Source organism: Triplophysa dalaica, chromosome 21, assembly GCF_015846415.1.
Source record: "Triplophysa dalaica isolate WHDGS20190420 chromosome 21, ASM1584641v1, whole genome shotgun sequence".
NCBI classification, from domain to species: domain Eukaryota; kingdom Metazoa; phylum Chordata; class Actinopteri; order Cypriniformes; family Nemacheilidae; genus Triplophysa; species Triplophysa dalaica.
In genome coordinates this window covers 15,485,037-15,507,482 of record NC_079562.1, presented here as the reverse complement: position 1 = coordinate 15,507,482, position 22,446 = coordinate 15,485,037, and the positions used below count along the sequence as shown (strand labels likewise).

Here is a 22,446-nt window from a genome sequence, read left to right as displayed (position 1 = left end):
AGAAGCTTTCTCGGTTCTGCTGTTTCTGGTCCTGATGGTGCAATACCGTCTGTCTGATGGTAGCAGCAAGAAGAGTTCATGGCTTGGGTGGCAGGAGTCTCAGATGATCTTCCGTGCTTTCCTCACACATCGCTGGGTGAAGATGTCCTGAGGGAGGGAAGCTCACCTCCAACGATGTGCTGGGGCGTCTGAACTATCCTCTGCAGGGCTTTCCGGTTGGGAGCGGTGCAGTTCCCGTACCAGGTGGTGATGCAGCTAGTCAGGATGCTCTCCAAAGTGCAACTGTTGAACTGTTTGAGGATTTTTTAGCTCAAACTGAATTTCTTCAGATGCTGGTGGGCCTTTCTCACTACTGACTGTGTGTGGGTAGTCCAGGTGAGGTCCTCTGTGATGTTTATGCCTAGGAACTTGAAGCTACTGATCCGCTCCACTGGAGTCCTGTCGATGTTGATGGGGGGTGCTCAATGGTCCGCCTCCTGAAATACACCACCAGCAGCTTGGTCTTACCGATGTTCAGAGAGAGGTTGTTGTTGTGACACCAGTTAGTCAGGGTGTGCACCTCTTCTCTGCAGGATGATTCATCGTCGTCGGTGATCAGACCTACCACCAATGTGTCACGCAAATTTGATGATGACATTGGATCTGTGCGTGGCTACAGAGTCATGTGTGTACAGGGAATACAGGAGAGGGCTGAGAACACAGCCCTGTGGGGCTCCAGTGTTGGGGGTTGGCGTGGAGGAGATATTGCTGCCTACTCTGACCACCTTCCGTCTGCCTGTCATGAAGTCCAGGATCCAGCTGCAAAGAGAATTGTTCAAACCTAGAGCCTGGAGTTTTTCAACAAGCTTAGAGGACACTATGATATTAAATGCTTAACTATAGTCAACAAACAGAATTGTCACATAAGCGTTCCTCTTGTCGAGATGGGAAGAGTAGTGTGCAGGGTGAAAGCAATTGCATCGTCAGTGGAGCAGTTATTGCGTAGGGTGATCTGCAGTGGTTCGAGTGATGCTGGTAATACAGAGCAGATGTTATCTCTGATAAGCTTCTCAAAGCACTTACTGATGATGGGAGTCAGAGCGACAGGGCACCAGTCATTCATGCAAGAAGCTTTGGGTGTCTTTTGTATTGGCATGATGGTGGATGTTTTGAAACATAGGGGGACAACAGACAGGGAATGGGAGGTTGAAAATGTCTGTGAAGACTTCAGCTAGTTGGTGAACGCATGTTTTAAGGACACGGCCAGGAATGCTGACTGGTCCTGCGGCTTTGTGGATATTCAATCGCCGGAGCGATCGGGTAACATCCGCTACAGACACGGAGAGTGGACGAGCCTCAGCAGGGAGCGCTCTGTGTAACCACTATTCCACTTATATGATTGCTAATATAATGCTGGAAAATGAAGCCCATCCAGTTTCTGCAGGTATATGGGAGCTGAGAACTGTCATATACCGACACCAACACACTAAAAACTGGGGCTTTTGGGTGAAGAATGACGAAGAATAATTTCTTCATGAGACATACAGTGTTGCTTATGTGCACGTATTGAACTAGCCGTTTTGGACTATATGTGAATCCATGCATACGATTAAAGGGGGTAGAAGCGTGGCCGTTAGTTAAAACAGATTCCTTCCCCAAAATTACCCATTCCAATGCAAAGATTGATTCAAATTGTCATCTACATGACCAAAAAATAGTCATTTACATTCATGCAATAGAATTTATGCTAGAAAGCAACTGACATTACGTTGTCCTGTACATTTATACTAAGGTATCTGCAATCCCCTGGAATCAAACTCAAAACCTCGCATTGTTAATGCAATGCATTTACCACTGAGCTACAGGAAAGCTTTCTTTAGAAATAGAACTGGAACACACCTATTTTATCCCTATACACCTGTCCACCAGGCATCAAAAAAACAAAGTTACTGCCCAGTTACTGGTCCAGTCTCTGAATCTAGCCTATAAAGAGAATAAACACTTTCCTGCAGCTGACTGATTTTAAGTCATTTATTTATTATGGTAATTTTTTCCCATTTTGAATACATACTCATCCAATTTCTAATGTAAAATTGTTGCAAAAAAAATTGTAATTCCGGCTGCCACATTATCTTTAACTTGTTAAAAATTGTGTACAAAATACTTTATTTATTCTAAAAGGTGGAGCGGATGGGTTGCTGTGAGAGTCCTCCAAAAAATGTTTAGCCGAGGACCTCCAAATGTTTAGACCTGGCCCTTGTGACAGATATGACTTATTGGTTTTTCCACAACAGCTTCATTGTCATTAAATAAGTACATGTTTACATATACATTACGTATGAAATGGTTATTCATATGTTTTATACACTGCGAAAACAGCCTGTATTTCACAAATATTGCAGAATAGTCAGCAGCTGACTATACAGTACAGCTAAAACTATACAGTAGGCTGAATGAATAAATGAATAAATGAATGAATGAAGCATTTATATAGCGTTTTATTATGTATAGCTGTACACCCAAAGCGCTTTACAATCATATGGGGGATCTCAAAAGTAGGATGTACTTTTGAAAACTATTACCATATTACATTTTCCCAAGACCCACGCAAGCATGAATCTGGCGACCTCCATTTTTCGACATCAAAGCAGCTGAACTCAACCAGCTCGTAATCATTTCATCAGATGTGGGAATTGCTTCTGAGAACACATGCATGCACACTCACCCCTAGGAACTTGGCTATCAAAATTACTCTCCATCTTCCTATTGGTAAACGCGACATCTAAGGGCGTTCGTGTGCAATTTCTACATGGGAAACTCATAAAAGCAGCATTTGAACGTTTCGGTGCAATGGTGGAAAAGCGTTCAAAATCTCATGGAAACACTAGGAGTGTTATTTGGTCACAAGGCAGGTAAAGTGCAGTGACTTTTAACCCCTTTAGTGGCTTCCCAAAATGACAAGTTGACAAATCTTATCTTTGTCAGTCAATGGTATTTGCAAGTAGTTTTGGTCGCGTTCAGCCCCTTCACAGTCGTTTGGACAACAGAAGCAAAAAAATGTGAATAAGTCTTGCTTTATTGGTCAGCAGGGCTGTATTAAAACACCATGTGAGGATAGTGAGCATTAGACAAGCACAACAGATGCCACAGTTAGACAGAATGCAAACGTGCCATGAATATACTAGCTAGCGAAACATCCCCCGATACATTTGAACAGCTGGCAAACGTTAGAAATGCATTTTTCTAAGCTAATAAAAACCAGTAGGCCTACTTCAATAGGTTAGTATCAACAGCTTTCTAATGCCGTGCCAAGTGGCGTTTATATAAAAAAGAACATTGAATGTATTTATGAATGTAGGAGACAGCTAACGTGTACTTTTAATCTCATATTCATTGTGTGTATTGCAGAAGTCTATTGAGACACAGATGTTTCTCAGATGGTTTAGAAGAGGCTAGACACGATGTAGTCGGTGTGAACTCCATCGAGAAGTCCAATGCCATTATTATGAATGAACCAACATGGAACATTTTCACCATTCTTCACATCCTTCCTGAAATCTCTTTTCCAGCCCCTGGTAGGCAAAATCATGTGTCAAATTCAATTAAAATCAGGTATTTTAACATGGACAGAATTGACATGATAAGTGGTCAGCACAATTTGTTGTTACTGTTTGAATTCACCATTGTGTGTTTTTGCATTCACCTGGTAACCGTGAGTTTGTTTCCTTTCACAAACATGATGGCGTCTTGTTTGTCAGGGTCCTTTCCTGGAAACAAGTCACTTACTTCAAAGTTCACGCCCTGGTAAAACTGACCTGCAGTAAAAGGAAAGACCCAATAATGTTATTGTTCATGTAACGTTCCTCAGAAGAAAAAACTAGACCTGGACAACTATTAACATCTGTATATTAATCAAATATATAGCTTCCATATTGATTGATCAATTCAGAAAGTATACATGTAAACCAAATGCTTTAAAGTCACTAGATATTTTTTTCTGAACTTTCCTCTATTGACAACAGTAAACAGAATCCTATCATAACTCCGCTTTGAAATCTTCAGGCTACTTTTAAATACTGTATATCTCAAAATTTACCAAGCAGGCCATGGACACTGTTGGATAGGAGGTGGCTGTCCAGGATGTAAAATCCAAGGTAGTCTTGATGATGTGAGTGGTTTTTCCACATTTTGTGCAGGATGATCTGAAACTTGACTGAGTCTCTCACGGTCACTGTTAAACTGTGATATTTGATTATCTGCAGATCCATGCTGGAGAAATCAAAAGATAAAGGCTTTGAATTTATGCTCACAAACAAATTTGCATTATTTTATTATATCTGGCCTTATTCGCTCCCCCAGGCGTTCACCCATCATTTACTCCCTCTCATATTTCCAAACATGTATGACTAACTTTCTTCTGCATAACACAGAAGAAGATACTTTGAAGAGAGTTCTTGATAACCAAATAATATTGGCCCCCATTGACTTCCATGGTATGGACACAAAATCATGACGTTTATCAAAATATCTTCTCTTGTTTTTCACTGATGAAAGAGACTACACTCTCCATTGAGTTGCATTCTTTGCATACTTGTATTTTTAGGAACACAAAATAAAGACCATCACAGCTCTTTGCATACTCGGATAGTTCACAGTAACCAAACACAGTATAAGAACATAAAAGTTTGTCCATGAACTTGTGCACAAGCCACGTGATAGCAAAGTAACAGACGGACATTTTGATTATTATAATATTATATTTTCAGAAAATCTAACATCTTAGTCCCATGACAGCCATGATCACTCCTTTAAACAACAATCAGTTTACTTGAATTTATTATGTAGCTTACCTCTGTCCTTTTACTGTGCTTGTGGTAGACCAAAAGAATTGAGTCTCTTTCCCTTTTTCAGACACTGAGATCTCCTTCGTGCTCACCATCAATCTGATACCAAGCTGCTCATGAACAATCCCAAACCGCCCAAAGTAGGTCTGCATCTTGCCCCCTGGCACTGGTCTTTTTTCTCCAATGATCTGTCCATTCGCTGTTATACCTGAAACACATTTTCTAGTATGTCACAAGGACTCACAATGGGCCTCATTCATGAAACATTTGTAAATATATGAGAAAATTGATGAAGAAAAATGAGTAATTTGCACCCGAAAAAGAACTTCGAGAAAACGTTCCTCCGGATTCACAAATACTTCGTAGACGTCAGATTTCGTTGTAAAATTTCTGTATGTTAATGAATTCCAATCATTCGTTCACGATTAGCGTAATCCCTGCCTATGAATTAAAGCTGTTCAAATTATGTATCCAGGAATGCTGGAATCCTCTGGACTTCATTCTCTGGTTTGGCTATATTACATTGCATAAATGCATAAGATACTAATAGGCTATATGCTTTCCAATAAATAAATCAATTAAACTCTGTCCACCAAAGTGTTTTAGCCAGCTAAAATAACAATACCTGGGGGCGTATATCAGAAAGATGATAACTTGAAAATCTTATCCTATCTGTTTGGTAACTCATTTAGGACAAAAGCTATTACAGAACAGCACTTTCTAAATGCATAATCTTATTTTAACTAGGAAAGGGGTATAACAGAAGCGTCTTAACTTGACAACATAATGGTCTTAACTTTTGGACGACCCCGCAACTGTCCTATCTGTCGTTACTCCACGGCACTTAAATTAAAAGTTTGCTGGTTTTGTTTTTCCATTTTGTTTATCTCATCAGCAGGTCACGCAGTGTTGGTTGCTTGGTAACAGACCTGAAAGTAGATTGCCGAGCTTGATGGTACAATTTAAGATTTCCTAGAGATATGATTTTGTAAGATAGGATAGGAATCCCAAATCAAGTTAAGATTTGCTTAGTCTACACAGTGCATCAAAATGCAGTGTCACCAGTTTGTCTAAAAGTTTGTCTACTTACACGTGGTATGGAAAAGGTGCACATTTCTTTCGTACCAACTAACATGTTTAAAATACAAACATTTTAATGAATCTGAAAATTACCTCATCATGACTTTTACGAACGATTTACACAAAAAATTGTTCTGCTTGTGTTTCATGAATGAGACCCACATTTTTTTTGACAGCATGAATCACCTGTTAGTGGGTCTCTAACCAGGTTAAAGATGGTTCCAGGTTTGTCATCAAAGTTGAAGCAAAGGGAATCGTTCTGATCTGGCAGTTCAAGGATGAAGTGTGGATCTCCATCAGCTGCCAAACAACAAATGCAAGATGTGAACGCAGGTATTTTTCTTAAAGAATGAAAAAACACAATGATTCTTCTTACCAAAATATGAAGGTTTGGCGATACTGCTCAACCACTGGGGTGGAGCATAGAGGGCATCTACAGATAAGTCTGTGTAAGAGGGAATATTAACATATTATTACTTCACTTCCAGGGTAAGAACTATGTATCGACATGTCGGAGTATAAACTAAAACTTTGCTAAAGCATTTTAACATTTTAAATTTTAATAGCACTCCATCCAGGGTGTATCCTGCCTTGATGCCCGATGACTCCTGAGATAGGCGCAGGCTCCCCGTGACCCGAGGTAGTTCAGATAAAGCGGTAGAAAATGGAATGGAATGGGAATTTTAATAGGGCAACAAAGAGAAATCAGGCTTCCAGGTTCTGACCAAAATTGGATGTGTTTCATGCTGCATTCACACCAAAATTTGAAGCTAAAAGAATATATTTGTAATTTTCGTGCGAGTGGCCTAACTTGTGCAGATGGCATCAATGTGGTTCTTCATGCTTGAGTTGAAATGTTTTCAGATTCATGTCCTTCACATCACCTGCCCCGAGTTTGCGTCTGTTCACGTCTTTGCATGTCATTTATTTGCGCAAATCGCTTACTTGGCGTTTGGTGTGAGCACAGCATAAGTTCACTTTAGTGGTTGGCAGTTCACTATCACAAAATTTTAGAAAAAACGTACTGGCTTTTAAACATCTTCTAACTGGTATTGGTCCAAAATATTGATTTAATAGGTGGGCGTGAATTACAGCTCCAACTACTTTAACTTTATCGTTTCGATGTTCATTTCTTCGCTCAGTTTGTCCGCCTACATCAGCGTGAATGATATCATATACCTAAACTGGATTATTCAAAATTCTAGAAGGAATTCTACAGTGATACATTCAACCACTTACTATTTGAATAATGTCTTACCAGTTTCTGTTAAGTCCTCCCGTTGATCTAGAAACCACAATACAAAAATGATGTTTAAATGTTAATATTGTATCTTTGTACCTCTGCAAATATTCAGAAATTTAGATCTACAGTGTTGTGAAACTACCATAGAAAACTGTATGGTCAGTAAAGTCAAAGATGCTTTTTTTCATTGAGGCTACTGACTGTACCACAAAAACATCAGGCGAACATATTTATGTGAACATTGACATATTAAAGGTACCTTCAGTCAGCTTGTCAGCAATGAGCGTTTCTTCATCTCCGGCCTGTGGTTTGGTGACCACCATGGAAGTAAGTGGTGTGACGAAGTTATACCTCAGAGAAAGATCTAGAGCCTTAGCTGTGATGTTTTCCTTCTCCTCAGGAGAGCAGTTGTCCCTGAGACAGTATCACCTGGTCAGGAACTTATTAACTTATCTCTCTGGACATTATGCATTCTCAGAAAAGTAATAAACAAACATTTTATCCAGGAGCTGCTGGATGGTCAGATAAGCCCACAGATGCTCTATGAAGTCCCCAAAAATGTAGTCTTGCTCAGGGAACACAGTGTCCCACTCCTCAACAACAGCGAAGCCCTTGACAACAAACCGATCTTCCAACTGTTGAAATGGAAACAAATAATACTTGTGAACTACTGCAGTCACATAAAGTCTTTGAATCAGGAAAAATAAACTTTCTTTACCCCGTCAGCAGACACTTCTGTCTGAAATGTGTTAATCTCAGATTTCTGAATGCGACCGGCTACCACAATCTCAGAACCCTTGAAGAATTGCTTAAAGTGACTTTTGGTCAAGGAGGTGACAGTGTCATCAGGGTAGTCGAGATTCACCTCCAAGAGTAGTGGGCTTGCCACCTCTTCATAAAAACCCTATGGAGATAACCCAAACTCTTGTGCAACTATACAGGGCATAGTTTTTATACATTGAGAGTATGCTTGTATTTCTACCTGCAGTTGAAGTGTAGCATCTGAGGCCTCATAGACTCTGCGAGCCAAACCGTCGTTCTGCTTGGCTAAAGTGTCGAGAAGGCTGTAGTCCAAATCATAGCCAAAGCCCAAACAAAAGAGCCTCAGGCTTCCATTAATTGAATTGCGGATGTTTTCTTGCATTGCGGGAAGATCCTGTTCCCCTTCATTACAGAAATTGTTCAGTACTGGTTATTTCGTTTCCATAAACCGGGTATTATTGTATTGACTGTTTATATAGAGATGGGATCTTTGGATGAAGATTATAAGGTTAAAAAGAAAAGAGTCAAAAACTAAAATATGGATCTTTTCTATTTTTTAAGGTTGTTTCAAATCTGTGTGTTTAACATGGCATTAAATCAGCACACACCAGCGCTTGGTCTTCCATCAGTTAGTAGGATGATCATGGACATGTCTGGGAGGGAGTCATTTTGTTCTGCCGTAAGCATGTCCACCGCATGCAGAATGGCCTTGTTTATATCAGTTACTATGGGACAGATTTGGAAAATATGTTACTACAGAGACCATACCGTAAATGTTACGTGTACTTCATGTTCAAGTCACATTTTTCCTTGGTTTAACCTGAATGGGTTAACATATTCAGTATATCTTTTTGTTAGAGGAAGTGATCAAGAAATGTCAAAATTTATTAAGTTTGATCTGGATTCAAACGTCCATGAGCACCATGGCTCAATGTGTTTAAGTACGTCCAATAAATGATAGACTATGAAAAAGAAATTAGGGGGGAAATATCCCTTTATTTGTCATTTATTCACACATCATTCAAACTGCGTATATAACACAAAAGAAGTGGGTGGCAGTGGGTTGGTGTCCATATGTTTAGTTATATTGTTTAGTCACCAGTGTTTTTCAGAATATCTACATTTGTGTTCTGGAGAAGATAGAAAGTCATACATATGAATGACATGAGGATAAAAAATGAAGATATTTTTATTTTTTGGCTGAACTATCCGTGTAACGAGTTAGATGGTACAGTAAGCTTACCTTGGGGGTAAGTATTTTTCCGAAAGCATAGACCACATGCACCACAAATTCATCGTGAACTGTTCTTTACTCTTGTTTTATCAAACTGTTCATACTTACAGTGTCTGGCTGTAATAGTTTGGACAAATTCTTTCGCTTCTGCCACATTCTCTGGTGTAGCTTTGCTAAGCGTAGGCCTCCATGACTCTATGACATCATCAAACGTGACCAGCCCAAAGTAATCGTCTTCGTGGAGGTCACTCAATATAGTCACCAAAGCTTCTCGAGTCTACCGAAAGATAACCAGCAGATGATTCAAAAGGAACTTTCAGAAAGTTTTCCGCACTTACGTCTCTACTCTTAGGGCCATATTTAAACGATCTAAGTGACTGGTCTAAAGTGCAAGGCTCAATTTCACTTTGGGGGTGTCCACTTATGCAAGTTTAATGATGGGAAAAGTGACAGGCCCATTCCACTGCATGGTACCGTCAGGTAAAAGTAAAGGGGTTGTCCGATTTCCTTAATGAGTCATGGGTGTGTTTTGGGCAAAATATGCCGTAATCCAATCAAAGTCTAGTATCCCAATCCCTTCAAGAGCCAGTTGTGGTCGCGCGATGGCAAATTTGCTATTTGCACTGGGGAATTTGCAAGAGGAAAGACTATACACTTCTCCAGAAAGGAAACTCTTGTGCAAAGGTTAAAGCGCGCAAGCAGACCATCTACAGGACAAACCAGATTTGTATCTTTATGTCCACAATAATAATCTTTCACATTGTAATCTATTTATTTGTAATATGGGTCATGTTTGTGTGCTGCTGCGCATCCATCTGTGTGTATTAAAGAGTGTATGTGCTCTGTGCACCTGCCTATAGGAGTTATCTCGTCATTTAAAAAAACGGTTCCCCGCCAAAGACGAGTTATTACGGCAATCAGTGTTTGTACTGTTTTACAGCAGGTGGCGCTATTACACACCTTTTGGGAAAAGTACAGAATCCCAGAACCTAGAACATTAAGTTTTTGCGGTTTTAATGATAGTTCTGAGTGGAATCTGGGCGGAATCTTTGACAAAAAATGTTAATTATCTCAGCTGTTTAATCAAAGTGACAAATATTACACAAATATTATCTTTAGAGCACAGTTGGTCAAGGGCACAGTCTATTTCAGTTGCCTCAAAATAGCAATGCCTCTGCACACACCTCATTTTCAGACCAGCACGTCCATGGGCAAACAAATGGGCGCAAATGCATTTGCTATTTAAACAACGTGGCGCAGGACGTAAAAATGAAAACTGCGTCAGGCTGCAACTAGCAGAAAACTGGCCGCATTGCGACAATTTTATAATAGGGCTCTTAATGTTTGACTTACCTGTTTAATTTTCTCTCCTGTCATGGACCCACTCCGGTCTATCACAAAAACTACATTCTTAGGGATTTGAGACAAATTATCTGGAGCAAAAAAGTGTACAAAGTAGCCGTTCACTATCTGCAATCGAGAAACAGGAGAACAGCGCCATCTGAATAATACATATGAAAAATACATACAGTAGGAAATTTTAAAGGACCAATGAAAAGTAGTTTTGCTGATATTGGACCTGAATTTCACCAATATCCTGTGCGTGGTTCACGTCATAATTGACAAATAAATCCCCGTGGATCAGAGTGCCTTCACAGTCCGAACATTGCCTCTGTTGACCCAGCGTAGGAGAAAAGTACACATGGGCCTATAGATGAAAAACAGTGATACAAGTTTATTAAAAAGTGTGTCTGAAATGTGGGTAGAACAGTGCTAGAAAAGTTGGATTTTATTTATTTCATAAGCTTATATATATATATAGGTAATATATGCAAAATTTCAGTAGTTTTTTATTCAAACCATTTTATCTGTGACCGTTTTCTCAACTAGAGGGAGCAGTTCATTGGTGATGAATGTACTGTTGACATCCACAAACGCAATGCCCTGGGGTTCGTATATATCTACCGCAATCTGTGAGAAACAAACAGGACTAATATAACACAGTTTACAACGTTTGAATGTTTACAAAGGAAACAAAAGATAGTTTAAACGATGAACCTCAAAATTCTGAACCAGCTGTTTGGGTCGAAGACCTATCATGATCTCATAGCTGCCGAGACGACGGCGCAGGAGCTCTTCGTAAGTAAGAGTAAAAGTGACGATACTCTGTGCTGCCACATTCACAGACACTGAGAATTTCTCCATGTGCCTTCCAGAAGCCCTTGAAAGCAAAACTAGCTTGAGATTAGAAAATACCGAACTGTAAATATGTTTAGCATTCCAGAGCTGTTTATCTGTGTTTACCTGACCAGTCCGGCGGTCTGCCCGGATGACAAGGCCTTCTCATACTGCTGCCTGGCCTTCTCTTTTTCCTTCACCTCACTGATGTACACTCTACCCTCAATCTCTCTAAAACATAAATGAAGATGAATACAAAAACATAAAGTATTTCAACAGGGGGCAGTAGTAAACAAAGGGGGACTGACATGCTGAAGTTGGTGATGAAGGCTGTTTTGGGAAGGTCCACTTCAAAGAAAACTTCCTTTGAATCGTTGGCTGCATTCAGGGCTTTGGTGGTCATGGTCGTGTGAGCGAAACGCGATGCGACCTTGCAGTCCACTCTCATGCTTTGAAGCTCTATCTGAGAGAGCAACAGTGGGAAAAAGTTCAAGATCATTCTACAGTTTAACTATTATTTATATTTTTAATGTTCAACTATATTACATTTACACGTCAACACTTTTATCTTTACTATGACATCATTCGTGCAAGGAATAGTTCACTATAAAAACACACCAGTATTGAGAGATGTTTGAGAATTTCAGTTTTGGAAACTACAGTAAAGTGTTGTAATTGCAATAAACTTCCACTAGGGGAATGTGGGTACCAGCTTGTTAAAGTGTACACACATGGAGTAATTTGGTTCCCTTTCTGTCGGTCTCTTGACGTTGTGTCGAGAACGACAGATGGGGTCCGCCCTTGAGAACCAAACAACTCTGACTACTATAGGAAAGGCCAATGAAATTTGGCAAATGAAATTTGCATGCTGGTCTCCACCCCCGGATTTCTGGTATAAAACGAAGCCGGCATGCAGCATTCACTTTCCTTTTGTTCTTCAGAGCCTTCGCTCATGACTACGAACAAAACGAATTCAATGAATTCTTCTTCCTCTACATTGCCGGATCTAGGACATAGAGCAGCGGATCGTCCCTACCTGCAGCGACCTTCCCCTTGGCGTCTCGACGGTTCCGGAGGTGTTGAAGATTTTTTTTAAAAAGGAATTTTTCAGGACTGAGCATTCTCCAGCGTGGCATGTCAAGCTGTTCTCTTGGGTGCGGCACCCTCATCGAGGAGAGGGATGGACACGATCGCTGCATTAGGTGTGTGGACGTCCAGCACACTGAAGCAGCGTTCGTTGACACATCTTGCCCGCACTGCGGGCAGATTGTCATTCAGAAGTTGAGGTCACGTGTGGCTGTCTTCCTATGTGAACCAGCCACTATTTCGTCTGCTACCCGGGCCGTGACATCTGTGGCTATGGCCCAGAAGTCCGCCTGTATTAGCAGCGATAGTGATGTGGGGACCTCTGCGAACGTAAACCCACCAGCCAAGTGCTCAGGGGCAGATCGCACCCAGATTCTCTCTTCTGAACGTTCCCCAACCGGCGGTGGCATAATGTCCGGATCCTCAGGCACGCACTCGGAAACGATGTGTGACGTAGATGAGATGTCGCTCGCAGCATCGGAGGGAGATTGGTATCCGACTCTGAGGAATCCGAGCTCCACCCCCAGCAGTCGAGCTCAGGAGGAAGCAGAAGTGATGTCAAAAGTGGTAACCCGGTGCAAACCGTGCCCACCCCGGGTGCCATTTTTTTCCCGGAGGTGCATGTGGAGCTGTGTAAAACTTGGAGCGCTCCAGTCACGGCCCGCTCCAGTCAAACCAGCTCCGGCTCCCTTACTTCCCTCGATGGTGGGGCAGCCAAAGGCTACATCGAGATCCCCTGGGTGGAACGTGCGGCTGCGGTGCACCTGTGCCGCGGACGGCTACCACCTGGGGGAATTGGCCACGCCTACCATCCAAAGCGTGTAGGACTTCGGCATCACTGCTATAGAAAGCTTGCGCTGCTGCAGGCCAGGCGGCCTCCTCTCTCTACGCCATGGCCATCCTGCAGGTCCGCCAGGCCAGGGCGTTGAGAGAGTTCCACGAGGGTAAAGATGACCCGTGTATAATGCAGGATCTCCTGGGTCGGACGATGTCCATGGCAGTGGTCCAGGAGAGACACCCCCGGCTGTACCTTGCGCAGAAGAGTGACACCGAGAAAGTCTGCTTTCTTGATGCACCCATCTCGCAGGGTGGGTTGTTGGTAACACCGTCGAGGACTGCGCTCAGCAGTTTTTGACGGTGACGAAGCACCGCGACTCGGCCGCCTAGAGGCCTCCGAGATCCTGCATGACGTCTGCTTCCCGGCAGCCCAGGACCCCTTCGACATCGGCTCCTGTTCCTGTGCCCCCACAGGTGTCACCCCGGAAGTGGAGGTCGAGGGGGGAAACCTCCAACCCGTCAGCAACCTTCTCGCGAGAAGGGACACTGACGGGAAGACCCCAGGGAGAACAACATCGGGCCTGACCTTAACAGCCACGGCTCTGATCTGTCAATACGGGACGGCTCCTGCCTCTTTCACCAAAGCCGGACAACACCCTTCTCAGGGCCTGGCGCCCACTTACTCACAGAGTTTTTTCTGTTCTTTTTTCTTACCCAAACACATGGCTAAGAAACTGGTACCTCACCAACCTTCCTTCTAACCCAAACACTGGTTAAGAACAGGCATTCAATCCATCACTAAGCAAGCACCCCCTGGAGGCAGAGCAGCCTTCTCCCTTAGGCCGGGACACCATATGACCTATCACAGATAGCTCTAACCGGACACTGTAACACCCCATCCGTGGGCTGTTCTTTCTGATGTATCCTCATGAGAATGGTTCCCACTCTTGGTAAGCCATGAGCTTCCCCAGGTGGACCTCCACCTCAATGTTCCAGACGTTGTGTCCCTTATGCCACAAACACGTATCGTATTCTGCTGGAGTCTTGAGAGGCTCTCAGGCTCTTCAGAACAAGAGGTAAATGAATGCTGCACGCCGGCTTCCTTTAATACCGGACATCCGGGGGGCGGAGACCGGCATGCAAATTTCTTTCGCCAAATTTCATTGGCCTTTTCTATAGTAGTCAGAGTTGATTGGTTCTCAAGGGCGAACCCCATCTGTCAGTCTTGACACAACGTCTCGTTCCCGTAACCAAGACGTTTTCCTTTGTGATGGATGTATTTGCTTTATTTGAGTCGCATCAGAGTTTGGTTTGTTGTTTGTGTACATTGTGTACATTGTGTTGAAGGGGTCAAATGATACGGCTAAAACTAATATTATTGTTTGTTTTAGATGTAATGAAACGTGTAAACACGATTTGAGGTCCAAAACAATGTACTTTCCACACTCCTTGCATGTTTTTATCTCCTCTTTGCCTTGCGCAGATTTAAAAAAAAAAGCTCATCGCTCTGAAAAGTGAGGTGTGGAGTTAACCAGTGTGTAGTGATTGGTCGAATACTGCAAGCGTGTGACGGAAATGCAAGGCCTCTTACCATATTCGGAACATCATGTTTCCAAGCATTTGTACTGACAGGTGATAAAATGTCTTCAGTACTTTCCTTATCAGTTCGAGCCCGAATCGGAAAATGAAGATGATCAAGCCGATACATCAACTTTGCCAGCGTGACATGAGCAGGATTTAAAGGATTGGTATTTTTTTTATATTATGTTAAATAGTTAAAAACTATAGCTAACTGTTTAACCTTTTATATACGACATTATAAAGATTTGCCGTTAGTGATCAACCAATGTTACGCCATGTCTCATCTCGACTTAATAAAGACAATAAATCCCATTTTAAACACATTTGTGCCTGTAGTTGGAACATAATAATTGATTATTAGGACTTATGTTGTCATTTTTCAAGTTCCGCGCATGTCTGCATTTGCAGATCTCACAAAGAAATAACATGCGCTACAAACATACAACAAATTCAACTTGCGTTCAACAAAGTCTTCTACAATGAAAATATACAAACAGGCTGCTAAACTGAAGACTGTCCTTGCGAAGATATTTACAAGCACGCCCACCTTACTTGGGTATAGATTTGGGCGGTCGTAGTCAATTTTTTTTATACACATTCTCTAGTCTGAATGCTAAACTGAAATCATTTCATCGTTGAGTAATCAAAGTCTTACTTGTTAGATACATTTTAATTTGACATAACAAATTGTAATGCTTGAAAGATAATAAATCAGTTTACTTCAGCTTCCTTATTTTGGTTGAAGTTGACACATTAAAAAAGAGAACAAACAAGAAGAAACAAACTGCAGCAAGCGCCACGGCAGACCCCCTGTTGCAGACCCCCTGACAGTCATACATCCAAAGAAGGCTCAATCTTTTTCCAAAAAATCTTTCAGGCCTGTAATAATTTATTGTGCTTAGCAGTTGTCAGGCATTTAGCCAGCCAAGAAAATTAAAATCCATGTACACCGAAGAAAAGTGTTATATATGATAAGAAATTAGTAGTAAGAAATCCCATTTTTAATATGAATCTTGAAACTTCCAATCAGTGATGAGGCCTGAAATTGTTTTCAGCATCTCATTTTGTTTGTCACGTTTGTATCTTTAGGTTCCTTCCCTTTTGACAGTTTCTACATTCGATTTGCAACACAGGAACTCATACAAGGAAACCATCCAGAAATCTTCTCATGCTATGAAAATACACAAAGTAAATCTTACCTGTTCTGAATTTCTGAAGAGTGTATTGTCTTGAGCCATAACATTAAGAGCCACACTAACACACACGCACAAACGCATCATACGTTTCAGTGCAGTCATGATGAAGTAAAGACTGAACTGACTTCACTTCTGCCTGCTAATGTTCTGAAGTCAGAGTGAGAAGAGACAGAGAGCAACTCAAGCCAATGAATGAATGTCTGTGTGTTCTGTACAGGGCATTTAAGACTTGCCAAAGGGGTGTGTGAGTGTACCCAATAATCTGCCCAGAAACACCACCCAAAACAGTGGAATTCACCTTGACTCATAAACAGAAACATATTAAATTCTAATTCATTTTTAATGTTAATTTTAAAATACTGTCTAATATATAATGTTGTCTTACTATTTGAATAGACTTCCAACCTAATCCTAATGGACCTGCAATTGGTGCTAAGGAAATGATGGATACCACAAGGAGTCAAGTTTGCTTGTAGGTGATTTCTTTTCTTCCTTTTAATGGTTAAAGAAATAGGAAGTTTAACGGAAACTTTGCCCAAAAATGAAGATTCTTGGAAAGACATTTGGAAAACTGTTCTGAAATTCTTTTAAATATCTTCCTCTGTGTTGAGCAAAACAAATACATTTATACAGGTTTGGAACAATGTGAGGGTAAATGATGACAGAATTTTCATTTTTGGGTGAAGACGTAATCCAATCCATATGAAGGATCAGAGTAATATAGAGACTTTGACTCATACCGATAGGGTAAACAAATAAATTGCATGTTAGATAACTATAATATATCAGTTATTTCTCCTAGACATCAATGAGATGAAATCCAGATGGAAACCTTATCTGACATCTCACCTGCTTCTCGGATATTTATCCTAAGAATGAGTCCGAAATCTCACAAATGTCTCTGTCATTAGAGTTTCAGAAGAGATGAAGAGAGAAGTTCGGATTTTAAGTCTGTAATCAAAAGTCAATATTTTTGAAGATCTCAGTATAATCAAATTGACCAAAATTCAGATCATTTGACCTCTATACTATTCATGTGTTTAAAAAGTGGTTTTATATGTTTCTATTTTGCAATTTTAGGAGAAACATTTTCTTAAATGAAACTGAGAACTCAAATCTCCAGAGACACGAAAGAGCAATTTCAGACCAATAATATTTTCCTCTGGAACCACCTAGAATGCCCCGCCCACCATGTGGCAACATATAAAAAACATTTGGAATACCATAATATATTGCAAGACCTAATGTTATATACTGAATCTGACACACAAGCTTTTGAACATCACAGGTTAGATGTGCGTTTCCTCAAAGCACACAACATGTGGTCCTGTGGATGAACTTTACCATCATCCTGTTTCGCTTGCTTACAGTAGAGATGCTTTTCTTAGCCTCGCTTTGCTTGGATAACTCCAATATAACCTCTCATTTATCAAAAGCACTTCCGCTCACACAAAACATACCTCTGTATATGTGTGTGGAAAAGTCTGTGTGTGTTGAAAAGTGTTGTGTTGTCCTGTAATCAAGATGATGAGCGAAATATAGAGAGTGGGAATCAGAAGTGTATTAGCATCAATGAATCCGTTTGTCCGTGGTTTTACGGTCTCTGATGTGTCACGTCTGGTCAGCTTTGCTACGGGTGTGTTTGAATGTTTTCATTTTCATACCGCTCCCTTTTTAACAAGGCTGAAGTCAGATATGATGTCATTTTTCACAAGGTAAACAAGGAGTCAGAGTTTAGGCAGCCCGAATCAGACTGCTATAAATGGCCATCACTGTGAATCGAAAAAACACAGCAGTGGATTTAGGGCATGACTAAAATTGACCAAGCTATTCCAGTTAAATTACAAACTGAATATTTTTATTAAAATGATATACAGTAACGAAAGTATTATTAAGCTAAACATTAATAATAACCAATGTTAATGAACAAAAAGGAATGACCTTGAGTCTGGTACTTAATCTGGAGGACAACGTTCTCAAAAATATTATTTTAATTAAAACTTTTTTTTTTTATTCTGATTTAAACCAACCTAAAGAACCATTGCAGAGAAAGCAGACAATTGTTTCTCAAAACCATATGGTGACTAAGATTTTGCCTTACTTAAAACTTCCCAGTGTGACAACTAGCCCCGGTCTTTTCTATAAACTGTCCACAATATATTCCGCCTGAATTTGATTTATTTCTTTTTGATTTATTTCTTTACGTTGTTTCTCTTTGCTAAGCACGATCAACAACACATTGTCTAAGTTTTGTTTTGTTGTTCTGTTGATCTGTTTATATTAAACCCCTGTTCGAATCACTTCTGTATTCCTTGGATTCCATCCATGTTTGGCAACACCTTCTATGAATCGCATACTTTCTGTTATCAGTCTGTTTAATTAATTCAATGCTAAACTTGCGGGAATTAAGTCGACTTAAGTTTCATTAATTCTTGATAGTTTTGAAGTTTGCTAATACTGTTCAGAATCCCCATTTGGGAGGTGACATCAGACATCAGCATCGTCATCGATAACTCGTGCAAGAAGCTTTCTTAAAATGAGAGTTTTATTTTCCCTATGCAGAGATATTAACAAGTACATTTGATCACTGTTCACCATGTTAGTTTGATGTGTATGTGCTTGAGAGTTTTGTGCTTTTAAAGTGTGTTGTGCTTCTTCAGCCGTGATTAGAAGTGTGTGTTTCCTTGAGGGCGAGGGCAGGGGAATTGACCCAGATCATGTCGGAAGTTCAGGAGTTGAGCTGTATTTGAGGAGTCTGCGAGGCCAGAGGGTTTGTTAACGCAGAACAGATGTGCTTCTCAATACCACTAAAGGATAGATATGGCCTTCATAGAGGTATGGTACTTCGTTTGGGCCATTATAACTGTTTAACATTGATTAACTAAGTTGAATGGTGATATAAAATATATATTGTGCTTACAATAACTTATATAATATATAGTAATTTATTCAATCACTGTCCAGCGAAGTCTCTAACTTTAGACACTAGAGGGCAGTAAAGTTACTGTGTTGAACTGGATGTGGTGTCCACCAGATGGCAGCACAGGATTTCATGTAAGAGTTTTCCTCTTGCAATGACGCATAATTTGACAGAAATTGAGAATCCTCAACTTGATTGTTATAAAAAAACGACTTGATATTAGGGATTACATGTAGGCATGTATGATATCTGCAAGCTAAAAACGTTCAATGGTAACTTCATTTATTTTGAGATTTCTGTTTTTACCATGACCTGGCTGCTGTTGCTGATATTCCTTGTTTATTGGTTTCAATATTTTTAAATACATATTTTTTCAATAATAGTTTAGATTCTAACTAAGTTAGAAATGTAATCAATCACAACCTCAGGTGTGCATCATTTACAAAAAATCAATGATCAGTAGACTAATATTGCAATACATAAATGTTTTATTTACTGTATACAATATTTAATAAAAGTAAAGCTTCTTTGCAGATGAATATGTGGGTTGTGAAGTAGGGAAAGGTATGTTCACCAAAACATAAATCAAAACTATTAAACAAAGACATGTTTTTATATTTACATTAATTGATTACAACGTATATGCTAGCGCTAATTTGTTTCAGAAATCATGGTATCAAATTCTAAACCATTTTGAGGCAGTTTCCCGGACAGGGATTAGATTAAACCTGGAGTATTCCTTAGTTAAACTATGATGGTTTAAAAAAAACATGCTTTACAAAAAACAATAGTGTGCATCTTGAGACAAAACAAATGCACTGATATGTTGTAAGATATTTCAGTGCAAGTTGTGTTTGATCAAGACACCTCTAACATTTAAATTAATCTGGGACTAGACTTCAGCCCTGTCTGGGAAACCACCCCATAATGTTTAGATAATTCTCATCTTTTCAAATTTATAATATTAACTCTACTAATACATATAAATTCACATTTTGTATATATATATATATATATATATATATATAGGTATATATATATATATATATATATATACAGTATAAACATCATATATATTGATGGTAAAAAGCACTTTAAGCTTAAGTAGGGGCGTTTTTCCGAGACAGGGTTTAAACCTAGTACCAGACTAACTTAAATAATCGAGGCATCTTAATCGAAAACAACTTGCATTAACATATCTTAAAACATATCAGTGTGATTGTTTTGTCTCAAGATTCCCTTACTTTGTAAAGTAAGTTTTAAAAACGAGTTAAAACAGGGCTAGGCCTTGGTCAAACTAGGATGTTTAAGATAATTCCTGTCTGGGAAACCGCCCCATAGAGTCTGATTTAGTCAAAATCTTTAGAAACAAAATATTTAACAAAAGCTTTTTATATATTTTTATTTAAATATAATAACTTCTATTAAAATGTCAAACAAACTGGTGCTAAAATCTCTATAAATGTTGTTTGATAGTCTCTCAGAGCTGTTTTAACTGAACTTTCTCTAGTTTGTTACTATACAACAGTCCATTATTAATGTAGCTGTCTGTCAGTATTTTAATAATGCTGTGGTGTCGTTATTTGAATGTCATTCAAGTCATTCTAGTTTATTAGTATATTAATGTTTCTCTGTCAATATATCACTGTTATGTGGACTTTGATGAAATAGGATGGACCTCTATTCAGTCATCATGAATATAATTAGACATATAATGAGACAATATTTGCTCATGTTACTAAACGTCGAGAACAAATTAGCAATTAATGCCAAGATAACAATTATTGCAAAATTACAGTAAGTAGCTAATTCACGTTCATATACCGTGAACCTGTTTCAATGATCCACTATGACATTTCTCGTGTCTGTAGTTAGTCGTGTTGAGCTATCATTATGCATTATTTTGACAACAGAATTTATTTTGTTTATTAGAATATGATTGTTATTCTAGTCTTTTGGTGTTCTCTAGTGTGTTAAAACTACAGTATTCTAGGTTGTCCATATTTTGCTATCTCTACAGCAGTGTCATTCTAATCTGTCCGTATTTTAATGTCTTTGCAGTCTGTCAGTACTCTGTGTCACGCTTGTCTGCACGCATCACAGGTAACAGGATCTGATTCATTATCATTCAAGCAGCGGAAGTTCTAAAGGTAATGAAGAATCCCGCAGCGGTGTGTCGCTAAACACTAACTATGACCTCATTTCTCTTGAGCCGCATCTAATGGCCTTGACCTTCACCCTGAATGATCTGGACTCCATCAAAGTCCTGTAAAGTTGCTTCGTCATGTCATCTCACGCTTTGATCTCCACATCTCAGCCTCGTTCTACACCCGTCGGCCCATTTCTTGCCCCTCGATGGTCCGCAGCGAACCCCTCACACCGCTCTTGTGCCGTACCTTTGTCCCTGTTTGAATATTTCACATTTCTGTTGTCGTTGATGCGTGATGCAGCACTGAGCTCTCATTGTGTGCACGCGTGTGGGAGCGCCGGTATGCGGGTCCTTGGCGCGTGGTGTGACGGGGCATGCGTGTGGCCACTGACGCCAGTCTGCCCGCCCGTGCCCGCCTGTCTGTCTCAGAACGACGCTGTTTGGACACACCTGACCGAGGTTGGAATCACCTGCATGGCCATCCGGGGTTTATCTCCCTCTAGTCTCCTTCCTTGCCTTGTATGCTTGCTCTTACGATCTTGTTCTTCTTAATGTGCTCTTTGTGTTTTACTGTCTGCTTCTTTCATTTCTCCCTCATGCTTGGAGTGGTTAAAGAAAGCATTCATTTATTTCTCGCTTTTCCTTCAGCGCCTTGTGAATTGAATCATGTGATTTTGGGCTTCATTCAATCAGATTTGCCTGAATTGCTTATGTTAGGCCCTGTATCTACATTTTCATGTATACTTGTGGAAAATGGGAGCACTTTAGAGCTTGAAGTTTTAGGTTTAAATTTACAGCATCTTGATTTATGTAAGACTGGCCCAGAAGAAATGTTGCTGCTCTGAGGTTGCTCAACGATCCGTCAAAGCACTGTAAAAAAATCCTGTAAATAAAAACGGATAAAGTACTGGCAGAAAATTACCAGTACATTTTCTTTATTTCACAGACATTTCCGTTAATGCTGCAATGTAATACAATGAGGTGTAAAATGTAAAATACTGGTAAAACAACAGTAAAACATGAATACGGAAATTCCTTCATATTAATATAGTATATTGTGCCCTAATATTAAAGATTTGTTTTAGAGTGCAGGATTTCAGTTCTTAGTTATGTTTTTTTTTGTAACACTTGATAAGGTTGAATTTGTTAACGATTTGTTATTGCATTGTCTAACTCGAACAATGTTCTTCAACAGCATTTATTCATCTTCGTTCATGTTCATTTCAGCATTTACTAATACATTTTTTAAATCAAACTTTGTTCATATTTTTGTTTATGCACCCTGAACTTACATGAATAAATGTATTGACATTAACAGGGATTATTTAATGCTGAAAACTATATTGCTCACTGTTACGTCATGTTAGTTAATGCACTCACCAATATTGACAAATGCCTTGATATAAAAAAACTGATC

At 39.8% G+C, this 22,446-nt stretch overlaps 1 protein-coding gene across 1 annotated transcript; it reads right to left on the bottom strand.

The window, feature by feature from the left end:
- Nucleotides 1–3,037: 3,037 nt before the first annotated feature.
- Nucleotides 3,038–16,131, bottom strand: itih3a.2 (inter-alpha-trypsin inhibitor heavy chain 3a, tandem duplicate 2). Its single transcript, XM_056734728.1, has 20 exons — nt 15,964–16,131; nt 11,629–11,783; nt 11,447–11,551; nt 11,201–11,363; nt 11,003–11,113; nt 10,722–10,850; nt 10,496–10,612; nt 9,251–9,419; nt 8,517–8,633; nt 8,129–8,310; nt 7,865–8,050; nt 7,642–7,781; nt 7,406–7,560; nt 7,162–7,188; nt 6,280–6,348; nt 6,090–6,203; nt 4,830–5,031; nt 4,076–4,248; nt 3,683–3,794; nt 3,038–3,551 (listed from the first exon to the last, which is right to left on the bottom strand). The coding sequence occupies exons 1-20, from the start codon at nt 16,060–16,062 to the stop codon at nt 3,422–3,424; spliced, it is 2,655 nt and encodes an 884-aa protein (XP_056590706.1). The 5' UTR covers nt 16,063–16,131; the 3' UTR covers nt 3,038–3,421.
- Nucleotides 16,132–22,446: the final 6,315 nt, after the last annotated feature.